The sequence below is a fragment of the Pholcus phalangioides genome, unplaced genomic scaffold (assembly GCF_987345545.1).
Source record: "Pholcus phalangioides strain wild (caught in Gottingen) unplaced genomic scaffold, Ppha-v1.0 ptg000042l_1, whole genome shotgun sequence".
In the NCBI taxonomy this organism is placed as follows: domain Eukaryota; kingdom Metazoa; phylum Arthropoda; class Arachnida; order Araneae; family Pholcidae; genus Pholcus; species Pholcus phalangioides.
In genome coordinates, this window is record NW_028301628.1 from 12,762,635 (window position 1) to 12,782,267 (window position 19,633).

The 19,633-nt window shown below is 38.1% G+C and overlaps 1 protein-coding gene across 3 annotated transcripts in view; it reads right to left on the bottom strand.

Annotated features, from left to right (window-relative positions):
• The window catches only part of LOC149064493 (uncharacterized), a 136,503-nt gene that overhangs the window by 4,604 nt on the left and 112,266 nt on the right, over positions 1 to 19,633 (bottom strand). For all 3 annotated transcript variants that reach the window (XM_089254587.1, XM_089254588.1, XM_089254589.1), the window contains 4 exons: positions 17,630 to 17,701; positions 11,131 to 11,202; positions 5,392 to 5,808; positions 3,619 to 4,043 (listed from right to left, as the gene is read on the bottom strand). In XM_089254587.1, coding sequence (XP_089110713.1) covers positions 3,619 to 4,043; positions 5,392 to 5,808; positions 11,131 to 11,202; positions 17,630 to 17,701 — 986 coding nt within the window. The remainder of the gene's footprint in view (positions 1 to 3,618; positions 4,044 to 5,391; positions 5,809 to 11,130; positions 11,203 to 17,629; positions 17,702 to 19,633) is intronic.

Here is a 19,633-nt window from a genome sequence, read left to right on the forward strand (position 1 = left end):
ATTGCGATCAAATAAATTTTTTTAAATTTTAATTTCGCCGTATAAGCCGCACTTCGCGATTTCTGTCGGGATTTGAATTTCTCGCGGTGAGGGGCGTGCGGGCGCCGATGAGAATGATAAATTGCGATCAAATAAATTTTTTAAATTTTAATTTCGCCGTATAAGCCGCACTTCGCGATTTCTGTCGGGATTTGAATTTCTTGCGGCAAGGGGCCTTGGGGTGACGATGAGAATGATAAATTGCGATCAAATAAATTTTTTAAATTTTAATTTCGCCGTATAAGCCGCACTTCGCGATTTCTGTCGGGATTTGAATTTCTTGCGGCAAGGGGCCTTGGGGTGACGATGAGAATGATAAATTGCGATCAAATAAATTTTTCAAATTTTAATTTCGCCGTATAAGCCGCACTTCGCGATTTCTGTCGGGATTTGAATTTCTCGCGGTGAGGGGCGTGCGGGCGCCGATGAGAATGATAAATTGCGATCAAATAAATTTTTTAAATTTTAATTTCGCCGTATAAGCCGCACTTCGCGATTTCTGTCGGGATTTGAATTTCTCGCGGTGAGGGGCGTGCGGGCGCCGATGAGAATGATAAATTGCGATCAAATAAATTTTTTAAATTTTAATTTCGCCGTATAAGCCGCACTTCGCGATTTCTGTCGGGATTTGAATTTCTTGCGGCAAGGGGCCTTGGGGTGACGATGAGAATGATAAATTGCGATCAAATAAATTTTTCAAATTTTAATTTCGCCGTATAAGCCGCACTTTGCGATTTCTGTCGGGATTTGACTTTCTCGCGATTAAGGGCGTTGGGGCGACGATGAGAATAATGAATTGCGATCAAATAAAATTTTCAAATTTTAATTTTGTCGTATAAGCCGCACTTCGTGATTTCTGTCGGGATTTGAATTTCTTGCGGCAAGGGGCCTTGGGGTGACGATGAGAATGATAAATTGCGATCAAATAAATTTTTCAAATTTTAATTTCGCCGTATAAACCGCACTTCGTGATTTCTGCCGGGATTTGAATTTCTCGCGGCGAGGGGCGTGGGGGCGACGATGAGAATGATGAATTGCGATCAAATAAAATTTTCAAATTTTAATTTTGTCGTATAAGCCGCACTTCGTGATTTCTGTCGGGATTTGAATTTCTCGCGGCAAGGGGCCTTGGGGTGACGATGAGAATGATAAATTGCGATCAAATAAATTTTTCAAATTTTAATTTCGCCGTATAAACCGCACTTCGTGATTTCTGCCGGGATTTGAATTTCTCGCGGCGAGGGGCGTGGGGGCGACGATGAGAATGATGAATTGCGATCAAATAAAATTTTCAAATTTTAATTTTGTCGTATAAGCCGCACTTCGTGATTTCTGCCGGGATTTGAATTTCTCGCGGCGAGGGGCGTTGGGGCGACGATGAGAATGGTGAATTGCGATCAAATAAAATTTCCAAATTTTAATTTCGCCGTATAAGCCGCACTTCGCGATTTCTGTCGGGATTTCTGTTTGTCGCTGCAAGTGGTTTGTGGCGCATACCATGATCAATGGAGATCAATAATTTGGAAATTCATTTACTTTTCCAACTTGGCGAAAAGCAAAGGATTCAGGGCTGCCTTTTTCTGGCATTTATCGATTTTTCTATCCTCCACAAACACTGCTATTCCTTATTATTTTCTTTGAGAATTTTTCGAAATTCTTTCTCGCTCAAGTTTCAAATAGACTTAAAATGTCAAATGATATTGCACAAAGTTAGACCGTATCATGAAGATCTTAATTTAAAATTTTCAAGGTTTTCGAAAGCAATGTAATAGTAGAGAAATATTTTTATTCATATGTATAAAATTACATGTCTTGACAGCTTAATTCACTGATTCATCGCCGAGCCGCAACCACTGAAGGTCAGGCCCATATCTAGAAATTCCATTCGGGGGGGGGGGGACAAGGTGGTCAAATAATATATTTGGCCACGTTTTACCTTATTTCAATCATTTTCTCTCATTTCGAAGGGACCGGATCCCCAATTCCCCCCTTCTCACTACGAAGCTATAAACATAAAATTCTGTCAGTAGTTTTATTTTATACTGTTGAGACTCCCAAAAATTTTTCTTAAAATTCTATCTCTAAGTTGGTCTTAAGGCTTTGAAGAGAGTATGCAAATTGTGTGGTAGTGTAGTTGCATACAGGGTGTCCTTTAAGAGTTAGTACGGCCATTGTCTTCTCAACCATCCGTGGTAGAGATGATTTCAGTTTGAAAAAATGCTCAAAAGGCGTTCAAAAATTACCCTGTACCAGTTTTGAGAGTGAAAACACAGTGTGTAACAAAATAAAAAAATATAAATTTTTAAAACTTCTAATTATAAAGTGACTGCACCGTATCTCCTGAGACCAACAAAAAAAATCTAAGTTGACAAGTACAATGTTCGCCGAGATATTTGAATTCAAAATTCGAAGGAAAGGTGGAAAGGACAGCATAAATTTGGGGAAGGAGCGTTGTCGATTAGTTTTTGCTGTCTTTTCATAACTTTTCTCCAGTTTTCGAATTCAAATATCTTAGCGAATATTGCACTGAGAAACATGCAATTTTTCTGTTGGCATCAGGAGAAACAATGCAACAACTTTCAAATTGGAAGTTAAAGGACGGGAAATCAAAGAAAAATTTAGATTTTTTTTGAGTAGAGCCCCACATACTGTATTTTCCGAGGATGATATCACTTTCCGTTATCCATACGAAGGTTTCAACGGTTGGCTGATGCGAGATGTAGTTAGGAAGGAAAAATTCAGCTGTGCTCTTGCTAGGAATCAAACCCACGTTCTCGAGCTTTCTGGGTGAGCCCACTAGACTACAAAGGCAAAGAATATCAATTTTTCTTTGGAACTTGTATGCGATGAACGGTCGGACCTAACTCAGGCCTCTGGAATCACGAAGTGTGGCTTATACGGCGAAATTAAAATTTGAAAATTTATTTGATCGCAATTTATCATTCTCATCGGCGCCCCCACGCCCCTCACCGCAAGAAATTCAAATCCCGACAGAAATCGCGAAGTGCGGCTTACACGGCGAAATTGAAATTTGAAAATTTATTTGATAGCAATTTATCATTCTCATCGTCACCCCAACGCCCTTCATCGCGAGAAATTCAAATCCCGACAGAAATCGCGAAGTGCGGCTTATACGGCGAAATTGAAATTTGAAAATTTATTTGATAGCAATTTATCATTCTCATCGTCGCCCCAACGCCCCTCACCGCGAGAAATTTAAATCCCGACAGAAATCACGAAGTGCGGCTTATACGGCGAAATTTAATTTTAAATTCGACCCTGTCGGGATTCTGACCGTGTCGGGATTTTGACTTGTCGGGATTTCGACCCTGTCGGGATTTTGACCTGTCGGGATTTCGACCCTGTCGGGATTCTGACCGTGTCGGGATTTTGACTTGTCGGGATTTCGACCCTGTCGGGATTTTGACCTGTCGGGATTTCGTCTGTCGGGATTGTGACTTGTCGGGATTTCGTCTGTCGGGATTGTGAACGGAACCCGATAAATAGCCGTTCTCTTCAATACTTTATTTATTACTGAAAGAATGGATAGCGAAATGACGAAGTCAGTGTCACTCTTACCGCCCATCGCGATGACTTTGATGAAGACTATCGGAACCCAGCAGAGGAAGTCAGTCGCGACTATGAAAGCGAACCTCTTGGCAATGTTTCTGTCTTGTTGCTGCTGCGTACATCGCAAACCGATCTTGGAATGAGAGATGGTGAGGAACATGGAGATGTATGCGAACAGTATGTACAGGAATGCTGCCAAGTTTACTCCGCAGAACAGGAAAGTCGCATATTCCCACGCTTGGCCGAACGGGTCGTGAATGTGAAGAGGCAGGCACACGCCGTTGTTGCCATAGAACTCGTCGCCGTAATATTCCAGTTTAAGCATTGGTAGCGCCGACACTAGAATGGCTACAGCCCATGCGAGTGCCATCGTCAGAGAAGCTGAAAATATCGTCCTCTTTTTCACCGAAAGCGGGTACATTATGGACATGTATCTATATGGGAAAAGAGAGAAAAAGCTAACAATCGATCTCACAAATCATACTTCACACAGGCATAACAGGATTTAGGACATGGAAAGGGCTCGAACAATGAATTTCCGCTTAATCGGATATCAGCGATTCCGGCACTCAATATCCGATTAGCGAGAACAATTCGACTGCCATTTTTGCAACGTTAGTATAGTTTGTATATTGGAAACCTATGAAGGATCAATATTAATAAAGATACTTGAACAAATCAGACATCAGAAATGAAGAATTAAATAATTAAATGTAAATTATGTCTAATTACAATGATCACAATACTTAAGATTTTTTGCTCTTCATTAGGAAAAGTGAGCGTCCTCTTTCGGCTCAACAGAAAACAAAAATAAAATAATCAAATGCATGTATTGACGACAACTTGAATATTTGGAGGATAGTACCTACTCTCGCATGTATTTATTTGAACTTGATAACATATTTCCTACAAATTTCAAATGCTTTATTCAATGAAAACATTACGTGTACAGTGGTCGATGTGTATTAACAGTCGACGTGTATATTATTCAATTGAGTATAATTAACCAATAATACAGCTGAATTTTTTCATTTCCGAGTTTATACTCGTGTACCAACCCAGAGCTATATACGCGAAAAGGTTCAAGTCATTCAAATATCCAGTTAAAAGTAGAGGATTTTTCAACATTGTCTCTATGGAAGAAATTTTAGTGCCCGTGGATTTTATCCGTGGGCAGACTGTATTTGGGGGAGGGAAAGCTAGGGCACACGGCCCAATACAAATTTATGACTTCTCTTGGTATACTTGATAGTACAGAGTGATTCATGAAAAAGTATGCATGCAGTTTCGTGTTACAGCAGCTAGAAACTGCTAGAACTAGTTTTTGTTGAAGATGTGGACACAACTGCGATTAAATAGGTAGCTGTACTTTTAAAGTATTCCCGCCACTGAGGAAAGGGGTGTAGGCGATAGCGTGTTGTTGTTGTGCATGCCAATTGATTAGTCACTCAAAATGGTATCATTGGCAGTAGAGAAGGCGTCCTGTTTTCACGAGAAAACTGTCACGGGATGCCCTTCTCCGGATATTTGGTTGAGACCAGTCGCAGGACGACGGTGACAACTTCATTCTATAGTTGGACTGAAAATGTCATAGGAAACTTGCTACAGATTCCGTTTTTCTCAATTGAGGAATTGAAAACGCCTTCTCCAGTACCCACGCGGCCATTTTGACCGATTTGTCTTTTGACGCCCACATGCAAATCTTGAATGCACATCGACATATGATAGAGAATAATCATGCAAGTACCATAAATGCGCATTAAACTCTACAAACATCCTTACCGGTCGGACGTGATAACTGTCAATATAAATATCGACGATTCAGAACTCAGGGTAGAGAGAAATCCGCAAAAGTTGCACTGCCACGAATGCCTCCATTGTGCCTCGTGACGAATGTACTGCCCCCTGTAAACGACGTCGTATCCGGCGATGATGAACAAGTAGACGGACATCAGAAGATCTGCCAGTGACAGGTTCTTGATATAAAAGGAATGGACCTCGTTGGGTTCGCTGAAGAAGACGAGCCTTCCTATGAGGACTGCCAAGTTCCCGATGCTCGCGACGCAGGCCACCAGCCAAACGCTGACGCGCAACACGACGCTGTCCAGCAGGTGGGCGATGCTACTTATACCATCGCCGCGAGGCTCGCAAACTCTCACGTGCAACGCCAGCGAACAGAGATGAAAGTCGTCGAAGTAGCTGCAAAATATTCATAAAATTAAATCTCATCAAGTTCTTTTTCGTTTCTTTTCTTATTTTTATAAGTTTATATTTATTTTTAAAGTATGACATTTCAAAATACTTTCTTTCTTTCTTTAACACAACGCATATTGCCAAGGGCAATTTACCACCTAGTGAGTTGTGCCGGTGTAAGTGTAAATGAGATACGAACTCTCACTGTTCCCAACAGTGTGAGTGCGTATTTTATATATACATTTTCTCGAATTTCTAGAAAAATACCGGGCAAATTATTCTTAAATTTTGGTCGAGGTGAACCTGATGCTTGTACTCACAACTTCCAGTGACAATTTAGTCACGAGTGCATTTAGGGGACCGACAAAAACTAAACAAAAATAAAAGGTCGAACCTGTATGACAAAATACTTCAAATAATTTGTAACTTTCATAAAATATTTCACCATCGTTGTGCAATACTTGTATTCATTTTCATGAGAATAGCAGTCATATTCACGAAGATATAAAGGTTTTCTATGGAAAATTCCAATTTTCAAGTTTTTTACTAACACATGCAGAGTTTTTAACCAATTTTTATGAAATTCACAGACAATCTGGTACTATACATGAGATACCGTGTATCAAAATTTAAAATTTCCTAATTTGGACATGACTATTTTTAGTAAATTTTTAATCGTGCACGCACAGGAAATATCTATTTTTTCCATGATCTAGTTGCGAGATACTTACAAATTCCAGTTGAGAGATGAGACATTGTACAATGTCATGAAAATTCAGAAAGATATACGTGATATCGTGAGCTGTAAGTTACTGACTGAGACTCTACCTGGATGATTTCCCACACATTGGTACTTCGATTATTTTCTGTCATTTCATTATCATATTCAGTCTCTTCATTTTGACATCGTGCACGTATGTTATGTTCAAGTAATACAAATGTGAATGCCCAGCACTGTGAACTCAGGCTGCGTTTCATTATTCCTTTCGCACTTACATGGTATGATAATAATTTTGTAACTTTGAATAATTGTATGAGCTCTAGTGATATTTGTTCCCGATATGCGCATTCCCAATTGTATAAAAAAAGGAAAATTTATATAATGTAAAAAATATATGGGAGTAATTCAAATGGGCATTCGCCCATCATTGTGAACGGAGGCTCTGTTTGATTAGTCCCGTCGCAATGGAGGCTCTGTGCGTGTATATATTGCATATTCCGTAAAAAGAAAATGAAGGATGCGCTGTATATGTTTTGTATATACAGTATTATGTATTCAAGCCGTTCTCAAATCTCCCCCACTTCAACATGCCACCTTCTTCTTCTTACTCTTGCCCCACAAATCTTTTTTTACTTCTTTGAAATCCCAGGATGCGGTCTCCGGCCCTTATGTGCCACTGGGCGCACTTGCAATTTTCTCCCTAGTAAAGGTCTGGACACACATATCCGCACCGTGCCAGGACCGTAGCTTGGGCGTCAGTTGGCCAAGGCTCGGCTCGTTCCTCTTCAGACCACACCTTTCCGTGTGTTGCCCGTGTCGCTGCCGTATGCTGACTACGAAGCTGTGTCGATTGCTTACACCGAACGCAGCCGGTTCGGTGTAATCGAAATGTTCAGTAAATTATTAACAAGAGTGATTTGGTATAATAACCCTAGCGTAAATTAACAATAATTAATTGTTCTAAACATTTCTGTAAATAATCTATACATGTATATAAATTTTTTTTACCTGAGTGTATGTTTTCTATAGGAATTTTTATTTTGTTTTTATTTTGGATTGATCTCCGATAGATTTTTTGTATGTGACAAACCCGCAAGAAAGGATAGGATCTTTAAATGCAGCTGAAAATAAAAAGACGGCCATTTGCTTAGTTTGACTGTATACATTCTTGTTTATAGTTTGGAGAGAGGAGATTATTTACGGAGTGATAAAAGAGGGGAGGGAATGAAAAAGCCATATAGAAATTAAAACAATCTGTGGGGGAGAGTGGTACTCTCTCTTCCTCATGTACACGCACTCGTTTTTATTCAGAGTCAACCGCCATCATAAATATAATCATCTGTAGGTGCAAGTGGTGTCAAATTCCGATAACACCTCGCAGAAGTTTATCTCAGCTCAGCAGGAGCATGTTTTCTTTTACGCTGTGTGTGTACGCGGAATCTTCTAAACTAAAAATTGTTTCCTCTGCAGATGGCAAATGGATATTAAAATCAATAACAATTGGCATTATGAAAATCAAAAGAAATAAATGGAATTAATAATATTCCGCAATTGATGAAAATTGAGAAGCGAAATAAAATAAATGAGCTCTTTTATAAAAAAATATATCTGCTCTCTCTCTCCCGAGACCACACCGTCAAATGTTAATTAACACAAAAATTGATGGAGATAATTTTAAACTAATGTGAGAAACCATTTCCGAAACTAATGAAAAATTTAGAATCGAGGAATTAAAAATAATTGGGAGAAGTAATTTCAGGACCAATGGGAATTCAGAATTAATAAAAGAAATAATTTCGGAATAGATTTTAAAATTTAGAATTAACGGAAGAAATAATTCCAGAACTATTGAAAATTCTGAATTAAAAAAGAAATAATGCGGAAATTGATTGAAATCAAGAAATAAATGGAATTAATAATTCAGCAATTGATGAAAATTGAGAAGCGACGACATAAAATAGATGAGCTCTCTCCTCTTTTATAAAAAAAATCTGCGCTCTCTCTCCCGAGACCGCACCGTAAAAATATAAAATAGAATACTTGGTGGCGGTGCGGTGACGGTGCTCGGCTACGGTGCGGATATGTGTGAACGGCTGCATTGCTTAGCAAAGAATTATTCTTTGACCGTGTGATGACCTACACTCGGCCGACGCACGTGTCGGGCACGTTGCGGAAATGTGTGTCCAGACCTTACTTGGGTTCAGCTATCCATTTAAGTCAAATGGCTTGTACGTCTTATGGACTTGATGGCGTTTTATCGAGTTGGGGAGAATGACGCGAGTGATTCGATACTTGCGAGCAGGGGGGGGGGGGGGGGGTGGGACCGCTATAAATCTTTGCCAACTTTTTCCGACACAACTCTGCTTCTTTTGAGGTAACGCAAGTAAGGTGCTTAGGTGCTTTGCGGTGTTGTGAGCGGTCCTATCTACTATCTTATGTTCAAGTATTTCTCTTTTACAATATCAGATATATTTCTTCGATCATTCACATGCAGCTGTGAACTTATTTTTGGCAATTTATCAAAATTCAGTAACTTTAATTACATCTCACGATACCGCTTATATCTTTCTGAATTTTTCGACATTCAACGAGGATTTTTATATAAGTTGCAATATATATGTATATTTGGAAAGCAAGTTATGAAAGAGTAAAATGGATATTTTTCTGCGCAAGCGCGATTAAAAATTATCTACTAAAAATACTCATACCTCATTTAATAAGGAATTATCAAAGTCTTAAATTCTCCTCATAGTATCTCATGTATAGGTGCTCGATTTTCTGCGGATTTCATAAAATGGTTTGAAAACTCCGCATGTTATAAGCAAAAACATTGGGATAAAATTGGATTTTTTTATAGAGACTCTTTATATTTTATATCTTTGTGAATATGTGTTATTCTCAGAAATGCACACAAGTATTGCGCAAAGTTAGTACAATATTTCGTGAATGTTATAAATCATTTTCTGTTTTTTATCATGCAGTGTTGATCAAAATCATTTTAATACTCTTTTTTTTTGTCGGTCCCCTAAATGCACTCGTGAATAAATTTTTACAGGAAATTGTGAGTATTGGAATCAAATGACCAACATTTCAGAACGATTTGCCCAGCATGTTTGCAGAAATTCGAGAAAACGTCCAAAAATCCAAAAAGTACGCACAGAATTTTGGCAATATAGTGTACGTATCAGGCATTTATACCGTAACTGCTAGAAATAATGTTGAGAAAAAATAAACACCGATCGAGCAGTAGTTTGAAGAATATTTCTCAGAACACATACGTATTTTTAGATTAATTAGTGAGTACTAAATAGTTGGATACTTTTCAAGATTCCATCTCTTTGATCTTTATTTCAACTTGTGACGGTCGGTGAGGTGTATACGGAGCGGCGAACATTTGTATATATATATATATATAAAATTCCTTTATTCTACTTTAACATGCGAAACTGACAGCTAATCAATGAAGGTTAAAATCGAACTCCTCGAGAATGTTTTCGTCTCTCGATACAAACTTAATCCTCACGTGTGTCGTTAATAAAAGTGTTACTGCACATCCTAGTCAACAGCGTGCCTGTTACAAACTAAATATTTACATAAATATTGTCTGAGGCTTTCATGGCCGGCGTTAAACGACTTGCAAACTGTTTCCGGGTTATTAGGCCATGGTCTAGGAGATTTTCTTCCTGACGTTTCGCCCACATCTGTGGCAGGCATCATCTGAGGTTAATTCGACGTTAGTCTCCGCGGCAAGCGAGAAAGGCTTCGTAAAGGTACGAAGCCTTTCTCGCTTGCCGCGGAGACTAACGTCGAATTAACCTCAGATGATGCCTGCCACAGATGTGGGCGAAACGTCAGGAAGAAAATCTCCTAGACCATGGCCTAATAACCCGGAAACAGTTTGCAAGTCATTTACATAAATAGTTATTAAATAATTTATTTAAATTCAATATCAGTTCCTTTAATTTCTCAAGTCGAATCCTCTCGATACAAGAACATTTTTGAAAGAAATTCATTGATTTCCACAAAATGGGAAAGTTATCCACGACGTACGAGAAATGCGAAACGCGCATGCGTATTGTCCAAAGATATTGAGAAATTTGAAATGAACTTTGCTGTGTGTGTGTGCGTGGGTAAGAAAATTTCTTATAACTGTTCAGTTTCTTTTTCAGAACGAGAAGCTTTTCCGAGTATTTCAAAGTAGGAGTCTTCGAGATATCATGTATTTAAGTTCCAAAAAAACATGTCAATTAATGTTTTCTGTGTTCGCGCTGTATTCAGCAAAATCACCTATACTTCATTGTACCGATAAACATGAATAACGAACATGTTTATGTAGCTTATATAATGTGAAAAAATACTTATTTATAGCACCTTTTTAAAGGTCAATAATGAGCTCACAGGGGAATCACAACTACAGCAAAATGTTTGAAAATTCCAGAGCTATCGAATGCTACAAGCTATTGATTGCTACAGCCTTTCAACAGCTATTTGAAACAAATTTTTTTCGGTCACTATGAACCGTGATTTTATGATTTTTTGTATTTGAATATAAGGGCATGTCTGCATAAATGTTTAATCAACTCATAGATTACATCAATAAAACCTACATGTAGTTGAGTGAAGCCAGAGAGTCGAATATTCCAGGACCAAGTTTCTTCAGCTCATTTTTCCGTAAATCACTGAAACATTGAAAGTAGTATTAAAAAAGAAAAGTACATGTACACAGGTTTCTGACAGAAATAGGTCATCGATAGCTACCGTATATACTCGTGTATAAGTCGACCTCCCCCTCCTCACTTCAGGACCACCAAAACCGCAATAAATTGAAAACCCGTGTATAAGCCGACCCCAAAAAATCCGTGCATTTCAGAGAAAAAAAATTCTTATATTTTCAAGCAAAATGAATAGCTTACGGAAGTTTACAATAGAAAATGATTCAAACTTTTTAAGCCGTTTCTTCCGAGTCTCCAAGCTCATCGTAATCCATCAGATCATCATAGGGTGCGGCATCTTCGTTTTTATCTTCATCTGGGCTGTCATCGCCATTGTCACTTTTAAACAGGATATCATCTTCAGTTCCGTCCATCGCATTGCTGATGCAACACTTTTTGAACGATCGGATAATAATTTCGGTCGAAACAGAATTCCACGCCTCATGTACCCATTGGCACACTAGTTTTTCTTCAAGGCACCACTTTTTGTAGTTTCTTTATCAACGGAACTCATCCATTCGATCCACAAATGCCTCAAATAGTCTTTGAAAGGCTTGTTAATGCTCACATCTAAAGGCTGTAAAATCGACGTTAGCCCACCTGGTATTAAAGCCAATGATGTTTTCGATTTCTTTGCCTCGGCTTTGACATTATCGGTTCTGTGGGGTTTGAACATATCCCATACCAGGGATATGTTTTTCGCAGTTCAATTATGAACTTCTGGAAAGATTCAATTCTGCTTTCCAGTTCTTCTGGGAGTTTTTGTGCGATCTTTGTTCGCTGGCGTAAGCACAGGTCGAAACGGCTCATGAAACGAGTACACCAACCTGAGGATGCATAGAACTTTTCTGGATTTGTGTCTTTGAATCTAACACTCTCAGCTAGCTTCAATGCTTTCAGACGTATGGCTGTCCTTGCCACGATTGTACCTTTCAGTCTGAGGTGTAGCACCCATTCATTCAATTCCTTCTCAAGTTCAGGGAACACCGATACTTTTCCTCGAAGAGCCTTTTTTGTCTTCCGCATGGCTGAAATTTTCTCTTTCATTTTCCGCCATTCTCTCACTTGTTTCTCATTGACGTTATATGTCCGAGCTGCAGCACAGTTATTGTTTTCTTCGGCGAATTTGATAACTTTTAGTTTGAAAGATGCATCATACGCAAATCTTTTAGCTTTCTCCATTTTTGATCGTTTGATACTTACTGATACAACACTAGATCAATGATTTTTCTGTGGGTAATCACGACACACACAGGTCGGGAAAAAAATTACTACGTGGATTTAACCCGAAAAGTACTAACACTACTAACACAACCGCCATCTATCTATAGCTACAAAAATCACTCTGGTGATTTGCAATGCCATCTATCACTACTAATTATTAGCGCTATCTATAGTTACAAAAATAACTATTGATTGCGGGGGTCGATATTTTCTCGTCAAAAACTAACCCCGAGTATAAGCCGACCCCCCCCCCCCACTTTAGGAACGAATTTTCCCACAAAAAAACTCGGCTTATACACGAGTATATACGGTATATCCGAAAAAAATATTTCCCTGTTGAAGGAAAGATGACCATATGCCCCGTCTAGTCGAACGATACGCATGGAAACGGGACAACTTCGTTTTTCCTTCCCACGTAGCAGGTTTCAAAATGTTAAATCGTCTTGTAAGTCTTCCTATTTTGGCTTTTATCTCACCAACCGAATGACGAACGTTTTGAGAGTGAAAATATATGCAGGATACAACAAAATTAAAACCTAAATTTTTGACGATCCCCCTGTCCTCGAACCTCCAATTGAAAAATAGCTATCTCTTTTGAGCCTAACAAAAAAAATTCCATGTTTTTAATTGCAATATTGGTTGAGATATTTGTAATAGAAAATCGGAGAAAAGGTGGGAAGAACAGCTTAAATTGACGGACTTTCTTCATTTATGCTGTTCTTACCCAACTTTTTTCCAATTTTTGAATTCAAATGTTTCATTGAATTAAAATATTTCTCTTAGAAACGTGGATTTTTTTGGTCTTTTAAAACTGGTATGGAGGAATTGCTGAGCACATTTTGAGCATTTCTAAATTACAACCATACTTCTACGACGAACGGTGATGTGATAAAGGCCGAATTAGAACCTACGGGACACCCTGTGTACTTTCCATTGCTAATTCTTAGGTGTAAACAATTAGGATTACAATATTTTCAACTCATAAAATGCAGAAATCTACGGTTGATCATATTTCATTGACACAGAAATAATATAATCGTCAACAATGCGCCCAGCAATAAGTAAAATTACCCATCATCCCTCTCAGTCAAAGCCACAAATCATCGGTTTGAGATCACAAATTGGATTTATGGCCAGCCCAGCTAAGACTTGTACTACTAACGTCACAGACTATTCTTGTAGTTGAAAATAAGGTATAGATACTGTCAAACTCGGTAATAACGACTTTGGCTGCAGCGACACCTCTTCTATAACGTCAATAATTGGTGGCTTCAGCTGATTCTCCATAGAAAATAATGTTAATAACTTCACCTGTAATGTCAATGAAAGCGCAATGACCTCGGCTGTAACGGCAAATTTATATTTGTCGTAAAATCCGAAAAATAATTTGGTATTTAATTGCACATGATTGCATTTTTTTTTTCATGTTTGAAAGTTCTCGAAAATGTAACCCTTGGCTGTAATCACACTTTAGTTATAATCAGCGAATTTCGCGGAATTTAAGATGTCGTTATAACCGAGCTTTACCGTACAAAATAATAAGAACAATTGTTTTTCTCTTCTCACAATCGTAACCCGATATTTGTCAAGAATAGAAATTTCCAACGTTTCAGTTTGCTCTGTCGACTGAATGGTTTCGAGACTGTTTCACGAACGAGAAAACACAATGCAAGACGCTTAATGAGATAACGTCTGGACTAGGGGTTTCTAATAAAAATAAGTGACCGATAACCACATATCCGAAAAAAAAAAAATCCCGGTTTTAAGAACGATGACTATATGTCCGTTTGATCGAACGACACGCCTCGAAAAGCGGGACAACCTTGTTTTTTTTTCCCTCGTAGCGGGTTTCAAGATGTTAAATCTTGCATTTTTTTTCAATTGTTCTAAAACAGGATTCCCCCCCCCCCCACCTTTAAGCTAAAGTTCACTTCTCTTTGATTAGAATTGTCTGATGCAATGTTTCCAACCTTCGGAAACGCACGGCCTGGTTGATTTCTTTTTTGTGAATGAAAGGCTCAGTCATACACACGACTAAGGGAAAATAAATGGTTAAAATGAAACGATAAACCATTCACGGCCGGAGACTGGGAATTCCTCGTGAGAAACACTGGTCTAATGTGTACTACGTGTACTACTATGTGTACTACGAATTACACGATACTTTTTATAATGTACGTAATACATTTCATGAATTCCCTTTTGAAAGTAGTTTTCGAGTCGAAGAAATTTGACTTTGATCAGGTTGAAGAAACTGACCATGAACTGAAGAAAGTGGCATTTTTAACTTACTATAAGAAAGCCGTTGCGAAAGCAACGCTACACGTACAGTCGGGTCCTCGTATTCGCGTGGGTTGCGTTCCGGGGATGACCGCGAATACGGAAATCCGCGAATAACCGAAACCATAGGTTTTTTTTTGTATATCTCGTTTACTGAACATCATGAGAAAGAGCAAGGTGACGCAGAGGTATAAGGGAATGTAAAAGAGGGTGCAGCAATTGTTGGCGAGGTTTTCTGAAAGAACATTGTAATTTCTGTTTGTCGTTTCTTTTTCATGTCATCAAGAATGTTGGAATGACAAGGCTTCTTCTACCAATTTTTCTATATGTGAATAGCGTACCATAGAGGTATCTATGCCATGAAAGTAACCTATTGCTGATTTGAACTTGCGAAGTCCTTCCGCTATGTTACTTGTGGTGAACTTGTCTTCTAATTCTTGCCTCGATCTTCTTCATCTGGTACCGCTTCAGTTTCAGGACCAGTCAGCGGCATTAATTCCTCCTCGGTCAACCTAGTATCAAAAGAACTTTGAATAGCATGTATTCACTCTCAAGGTACTTCCTGACTTCCAGAACGAAACACCGTTTAAACCAATCCAGGAAAAGTGTTTTCATAGTCCAAGCCTTTTATTGTTCGTCCAAAATACTGGGAGCTTTGGCTTATCCTTCCCTTCAGTGCTCACAGATTCGCAGATTTGAAAATGACGGTGGGTTTTATCATGTACCTACCTATACGCATTTACGCGAAACAACATAGTAAGTCTATCTCTACTTGCTTCAAAATCAGGAAGGGGGGGGGGGGGAATCGATTTTCTTTTTGGGCGAAAAATGTTCTTTGCGGCATTTACTTCCAAAATAATGCAGTTTCGTCAGCGTTAAACTCCTGCTGAGGTGCATAATCCTTCTCTTCAATAAATTTTTACGAAGTCTTTGGAAATTTTGTAACTGCTTCCAGGTCGGCAGAGGCTTGATCGCCAATTATTTTCACATTGCGTGCCCCGAATCGTTTCTTAAACCTATGAAACAACCTTTACTTGAATAAAATTCTGATGAAATAGACGTTTCACCAGCCCTTTCCTTTGAGAAGGTTTTCTGTTATAATATTAAAATCAATTGGAATACCTTCTTGTATCAGTCTTTTACCCCCAAAAACCAGCATTTTCTGTACGAGAAACCCACGGATCCCGTAGGCGCTGCAAAGTTCTGATTGCCATGGGTACAGCTACGACTGAAAGAATTTCAGATTCTTTTTTCTTGATATATCTCACCGTAGATTCGTTGATTCCGACCACAGCAGGTATTAACGTACTTTCGCCAAGTATAGTCAATATATCCAATTTTTCTTGTGAGTTTTCACTTTTATTTATCTTTTCAAAGCATTATTAGTAGCACTTAGAAGAATGAGCCATCCTAAACAAGCACAACTCAAATTTTGTAACTAAAACACGTGAATGACGATTGCTGAGTGTTGTGAAAACTTTTTTCCAATAAAGGAAAAAAAAAACCGCGAATACGGGGGGAGGGGGGGGGGGCACTGTACATGTGTCACAGCGATATTTACGGTCCGATTAGACATTTTGATAAATTTTTATGAATTAGAGAGCCTTCAAACTCCTACATACCCTTGTACATCGATAACGATAACTTATACTAGAAAATATAAGTCGAGCTCAACCTTAGCTTCAAAATACGCGAATACAGTCGACGCCGCGTATTAGAATCACTGATAATGTTAACATTTGGGTACTATTATCACATTTGCAAACAAGCAACCGGACCATTATCCTAACCAAGGATAATAAATTTTTTGTAATTGGGACTTTGGATAATGTTATCAATTTTTTTTACCGTCGACAGGTTTTATTCCCCCGCATTCTGAAGCTAAGGTTAAAGCAAACTTATTTTTTTCCTGTTATTGTTATTGTTATTGGACTGCAAGGTTATGTAGGAGGCTAGAAGGTGTTCTGTCCCCTCTAACTTGATGACAAACATCTCCGTACTTAATGTCGTAATCAGTCCACAGTATTCACTGTGATCCACGTACGTGTGGAGCTGCTTTTGCAATGTCCTTGCAAGTGGCAGATTTATGACGGAAAAAAGTCCCGCAATTTAGTTCTTGATCAATTTCTTTTAGTTGATCATATTAAAATTTCTTTTGCCGAGAGATTTTCTTAAAGGATTTATGAAACGTACTGTATATTGCAAAAGCATCGTAATTCGTTATATAAATTAGGCAGTTCCATTCTAACGCCTCACAATGGCTGAATATATAAAAAAAATTCAGTATTTTAGCTTCTATTTAGAAAAAATCACGTTTTAGAATACAATAATAAAAAAAATTGGAATGATTTTAAATATTTTGCAACTAATTATGGAGAAAATAATGTAGGATGGTTTCTCTCTCTCTCTCGGTTTACTGATTGATCATACGGACCGCATCACCGCACTTGTAAGCCGGACTACGGGACTTTTTTTGGATATAGTTACCATTCTGTAATTTTATTAGAAACCCCAAGTCTCGATGTGATCACATCAAGCAGTGTGGAAGACAAAAAAAAAAAAGTTGAGACAAAAAATAGATAGCATAAACCGAAGTCAAGATAACTATAAGAAGATTTCTTCTGAAGTTATGATATTGGTCCGTTCCTTATTTGCGAGTGTCATAAAAATGCCCGAATGATAACATTATCCATGATTTCAATATGCGGCGTCTACTGTAACGCCAATTAAAGACATTTTTGCTGCAATGCTTATGGTAAATTTTAGTTTTTGAAGTGAAGCTTCCAAGGAGCACCAGCTGGATAACTCAATAAATATCACTTCGGATGCTCAATAAATATCGATAGGTAATTAGGCTAAAAGTACGAACATAAGGTTTTTTCAAACTTACAGAGACTCCAAGTGAGGTAGATTCAGAAAAGCTTCTTTTTCAATATTCTTGATACGATTTCCGTGCAAATCCCTGAAGGAAAAAAGGAAAACAACATCCGTAATCATGCGAAGTGGGAATAACACAAAATATCCATGAGAAACTAAAATGCAGTTCAAAGATCTTTCCTTCGGACAAAGATTTCGACTTTTTTCCGGCATAGATTTGTTATAACACTTCTTATAAATGAATAATGAATATTCTCCTAGTTTTTTCCCGAAATAATCTGCACAACCCAATCTACACAATTTTCATTTATTTTAAGATTTGGAATTTTCATCTTGCGATAGAGATACTTCATCCGCTTTTCACGTAAGTTATTGATGAAATAAAAAAAGTATACAAGCTTCACTACCACCACCGTTCGAAGTATATATAGTACGTCATTTATTTTTTATAAGTTCGGGCTATCTTTCGGGAGCTTTCAAAATACGCTGTCTTTTTAGAATCGAGCTGGTTACTTCGTAGGAAAAACAAGTCACTACAGGTTTTTGACATCATACATACATCAGAAAATTATTTTTTACCTAAAGAGTTTTGAATGGAGCGGAACAAATGAAAAAAATGAGCAGGTGGAGTGTCTACTTCACCAAACACCAACTCTGGCCATATCGCTATATTGCAATTTACTGCCATTAAAGAGATGTGTTGGAAATAAAGGCGTTGTCTATGGGTAGTCGCCTCAAGTTCTTTAGGGAAAATATCTTATCTACATCCTCCTTCGGGTTCGAACCCAAGACCGTGACAGCAACCTTCACGGTGGTAGACGAGCATCTTACCACCACGCCACTCGGGAAAGGCGGGGCGTCTGGTCGACATAATTAAATGCCATAGAATTTATTTTGGGCGACCAAAGAAAAATAAGACCTCGTGTGTGTTCTTTTCAACACATTTCGGAAGCCTATATTACACATTGAATATCGATTTATACAGACCCATTTTTCCTTTTCAATTAGGGTTTAACACCCCTCCTAAAGCAGGCAGAAATATTTTTTTTTCTCTTTCACTTCGGAATTGTCAACTCTCCCCCTTCTAGATTGCACAGAAATAGTTTTCCTTTTTTTGTCCTTTTAGTGCCCTTCCTACAGTGTGGACAGAAACAATTTTACTTTTCACTTCGGATTTGACGCCCTTCCTGGAGCAGACAGAGATAATTTTCCTTTTTCTTTGGCCTTTATAACCTTAATTTTATATCCTTTGCCCTTTAAATATTATTTGAAATATTATTTGCCCTCTATAACCTCGGATTTAACACTCTCTTAAAGCGGACAGAAATATGGGATTTTTTGCCCTTTTTTGCCCTTTCACCTCGGATTTGGTGTCCATCCTACGGGGGCAAAAATTATTCTCCTTTTTTTGAACCCGCACCTAGAAGTTGGCACCCTTCCTAGAGCGGACAGAAATCATTTTCCATTTTTTACCACTTTCACCTCGGATTTGGAGCACTTTCTAGAAAGAACAAAATCATTTTACCTTTTATTGTCTTATCACCTCGGATTTGATCCCACTCCAAGAACGGACAGAAATCATCTTCCCTGATATTTTTTGGAATATAAAACTTTTGTCCAACTGTTCATATCGGATTTGGGGAACGTCCTAAAGAGCGGTGCCCAAGAGCCGCCCATGTTTCTCAACCCTCTCCTAAATTTCAAGCAATCAATGTCATGTATTTTTTGATTTCCGCTCTTACAACTTACATACTATACTATCTTCTATACTCCTATTATTTTCTATCGATACTAAAATTCCAAGACGTAAAATTTCGTGAATCCATAGAACTAATTTATTAACGTGAAGCGTAATTTTAAACGACTTCATAAATATTTCTACAAATTTAAGCAGCATTACCATCAATTTTTATTTTTCACGAATTGCTTAAAATGCAAATTTTGATCATCCATATTTAATAACCTGTAGAATTATTTGAAATATACAAATTACGATAAAAACCATAGTAGAGATATT